This window comes from Paralichthys olivaceus, chromosome 16, assembly GCF_024713975.1.
Source record: "Paralichthys olivaceus isolate ysfri-2021 chromosome 16, ASM2471397v2, whole genome shotgun sequence".
In the NCBI taxonomy this organism is placed as follows: domain Eukaryota; kingdom Metazoa; phylum Chordata; class Actinopteri; order Pleuronectiformes; family Paralichthyidae; genus Paralichthys; species Paralichthys olivaceus.
Window position 1 is genome coordinate 15,144,734 of NC_091108.1, and position 3,597 is coordinate 15,148,330.

Consider the following 3,597-nt stretch of genomic DNA (forward strand, 5'->3'; position numbering starts at 1 on the left):
CACTGCCTCTCTGAAGCACTCACTGACCCCTGAAACCAGAGTGCGTGTGCACCCGAGAGGGGTAAACACAGCGAGAGTGAGAAGAACTGTTTGGTTTCTCTATAGACACCTTGTTAAACATTCAGCTTTAACATAATGAGATGCTGTTTCAGAGGATGAACCCAACTGAACCACGAAGCAGTTAAAAGTGATTTTTATTCTCCACCTCCATCAGAGCTAGTTTTGGATACAGAGCCACAACACTGGTGGTCAAAAAGATGATATATGAATGTAAAGAAATGTAATGCAAACGTGATGGGATGTGGTTCAGAAAAACATGTTTAAAAAAACCTAATCTCATGTACAGCCTTTTTATGTTTTTTACATTTTAAATTTCTTGTAGAGGGACAGAATATTATTAATCCTTAAATTATAACTAACTCAATAAAATAATGATCGATGCCCATGCCACAGTACAGGATGTTAAATGAATCTGACCCAGGCACACACATTCAGTAAGAATGAATCTGAAATGATAAGAAGGGGAGAGATTATTTTTTTTTCATTTGAAAGCAACAGGTGGTAATTTTAATGAAAACTATCAATTGCTTTCAGATTAATAGAAATGATTTGGTGCTCCAGCTGCTGAAATGCCTTTTAATGTCACTTTTATCACAGCATTGGTTTAAGATAAATTCTTATCCCCACATTTGCACACTTCTTCAGTGCAGCAGCTTTGAACGTTGACAGCGGCACTTCCCATCACACCTCACTCCTGCAGCATCCTGACAGCTGGTAACCAATGGCAGCGCCCGGCCGCACGAGCCCCGCCGCCTCCCCGCGCGCTCATTGGCCGCACAGACGGAAGCAGGGAACCCGCGCACGAGCCGCTCGCGTGCAGACGGCGGCTCTATAAATAAGCTGCGAGGCGCAGAAACAGGAGACAGAGTCAGTGTGACATTTCCCATCAGATCGCTGCGCTGAGGTTCAGTCAGGAGAAGGAGGACCACACCGGGACCGGACTTGTCTCTGCCACTGATAAAGTTCTTTTATTTTGATAGTTACACGCTGTTTCATCACACGGGAAGATGCCAGCAGGAACTTTGGAGAGGACATCTCCATCCGCTGTGGCTGCAACTCCAGCAAGTGGACACTCCACACCCGAGAAACCCCGAGCACTGACGGAGAACAGGAAGGTTGGTTGTTGCAGCTTTTTAATTTGAAATCTGGATTCGTTCGTTTGTTTGCTGAATGCTTTATGGAAATGATCATAATGGCATTTTCAACCTTTTGTCTCTCAAGTCCTCCAAACCCATCATGGAAAAGAGAAGACGTGCGCGCATCAACGAGAGTCTGGGGCAGCTGAAGACCCTCATCCTGGACGCACTCAAGAAAGACGTAAGCACATGCACAGATACTACATTTAACATGCACAGATTACTAATTTTCACATGCTTAGATGAGTACATTTTCATTTAACATGCTCAGATTGCTACATATTATTTTTTAACATACACAGATTACTACATTTTCATTTAAACATGATCAGATTACTACATTTTCACATTACCATGCACAGATTGCTAATTTTAACATGCTCAGATTACTGCGTTGTCATTTTTACATGCACAGATTAGTACATTTGCATTTCAACATGCTCAGATTACCACATTTCACCTACACACATTAATGATTTTTAACCTAAATTGTGAACCAAATTGTCACTTTTGTGTGTTTAGAGTTCCAGACACTCCAAACTGGAGAAGGCGGACATACTGGAGATGACTGTGAAGCACCTCAGGAACATGCAGAGACTTCAGATGACTGGTATTGTAACTATAACCATTTTTGGATTGACCATGTAGATCGTAGTCGTTCTGGGATGTCTAACTTTAGATGCTAAACTTGTTCCCTCTGGAAGATTTACGCATGCACAGCTTTATACCCTCAGGCTACAACTGCATGAATAGAATCACACTTTTCATTATTTAAATTAGACAATTTGTCAAGTAATATAATATTATGATAATGTCTAAATAAATCTATGTTTATCTGTTTATTCATATCTAGTCTTTATTTTCTTTGGCAGCTGCTGTGAACACAGACCCATCTGTCCTGGGAAAATACAGAGCTGGGTTCAGTGAGTGTGTTGGCGAGGTCACCCACTTCCTGTCCACGTGTGAGGGGGTGAACACAGAGGTGAGGACTCGCCTCCTCAGCCACCTGGCGGCCTGCGTGACCCAGATCAGTGCTGTCAATTTCTATGGAGCTCACCCGGGCGCGCTCGGACAAACCAATACACAGATTCCAGCTGCCTCAGTCGCACAGATGCCTTGTAAAATTGGCTCGACGATGCACGTTTCCCCAGAAGCGATGAAGCTCTACGGTGGCTTCCAGGTTGTGCCTGCACCAGATGGACATTTAACTTTTCTCGTGCCCAGTGCGGCTCTCATACCTCTTGGTGCACAAAACAGCCACCCTGTGTCACCTGTTGCACCTCCGGTCACCTCAGACTCTGTGTGGAGACCATGGTAGAAAATCTACCCACAACAGATTGTGGGGGGAAAAAGGACTATCACTGAAAAAACATATTTTTGTACATTTTGTAAATGATTTTTTAAAACCAACCTGAGAGGGATGTTTACACATATTTGTGTTTTTATGAGGACAGTAGGAGATATTCTGGGCCTTATTGCTTGCTGTGATTTTCTGGTTTTGATATGGCACAACCCATTTTGCTCAGGAGGTCAAGGAAACTCTTGAAAAGCTCTTGAAAAGCACTGTATTTTTAAGTTGAATAAAATGTTTTTATGATGTTTACACAATCTGCTGCAGTGGTGTCTTGGTCATTTCTCTTCTTCCAATAAACCTCCATCAGGTAATGTTGCTGATGTCCATTCATACAGAGGCAGATGAACCTGTGCAGCCTTTGGGTCAGACTTCACCTCAGACCTGTGGAAAGTCTTTATCAATTAACATCCCTTGCACATGCACAGCAGCCATTTAAACACAGCCCCCCTTCTGTGTGCCGTGTCCACACCTGATAATCCCTTCGCAGTGAAATAGAAACCTGTTTTCTGGCTTGAAATAAATACCTCCCTAATGTGGTTGGGAACCTGAGATGTCGCGTTGAGCCCAAAAGGCGTGCTGCCAGGCAGTTAGGAGGGCGGTGCAGGGTCTGCTGACACGCGCGGGCCTGTCTGCCCTGCTGCCAAATGGAAGTGTGAAATAGATAGGGCATGATGGCAAACCTACTGAGAGGGTTAAATGAAGACTGTGCTGAACAAGATACTGACCTTACTTAAGGATTAAGTGTATGTTGTTACTTTTGAGGACTATTCTCTGCACATATCTGCTACCAGAAGATATCTGAAACTCATCTAATGTGCAGACTGTCAATGTGATATGAAATGATTTGATGATGTGTGTGTTTGAACAATGCCTTATGATGATCATCAGTGACAGCAGCCACCACCCCTGCAGAGTCAGTCAAATCTTTTTCCGTTTAGCGGACAGTTGAAGACCTGACAGTCCCAGCGTGTGTCCTGAGCGTGGTGCTCACACAGCAAGCCACAAGAAGAGCGTGACCAGAGGTCACAGGTGCCCCTCATTCACGCT

General features: G+C 43.9%; 1 protein-coding gene across 1 annotated transcript; it reads left to right on the forward strand.

Moving 5' to 3' along the window:
• Positions 1–912: 912 nt before the first annotated feature.
• On the forward strand, positions 913–2,804 carry LOC109639667 (transcription factor HES-1-B-like). The gene is made up of 4 exons (XM_020103271.2): positions 913–1,175; positions 1,282–1,377; positions 1,719–1,806; positions 2,069–2,804. The coding sequence occupies exons 1-4, from the start codon at positions 1,068–1,070 to the stop codon at positions 2,512–2,514; spliced, it is 738 nt and encodes a 245-aa protein (XP_019958830.2). The 5' UTR covers positions 913–1,067; the 3' UTR covers positions 2,515–2,804.
• The last annotated feature ends 793 nt before the right edge of the window (positions 2,805–3,597 follow it).

Bases quoted from the DNA above. Each gene is read 5' to 3' on its own strand.
- LOC109639667 (XM_020103271.2), top strand. From the start codon at position 1,068: ATGCCAGCAGGAACTTTGGAGAGGACATCTCCATCCGCTGTGGCTGCA. The intron at 1,176-1,281 runs GTTGGTTGTTGC...TTGTCTCTCAAG, and splicing joins CACTGACGGAGAACAGGAAG to TCCTCCAAACCCATCATGGA. The intron at 1,378-1,718 runs GTAAGCACATGC...TTGTGTGTTTAG, and splicing joins TGGACGCACTCAAGAAAGAC to AGTTCCAGACACTCCAAACT.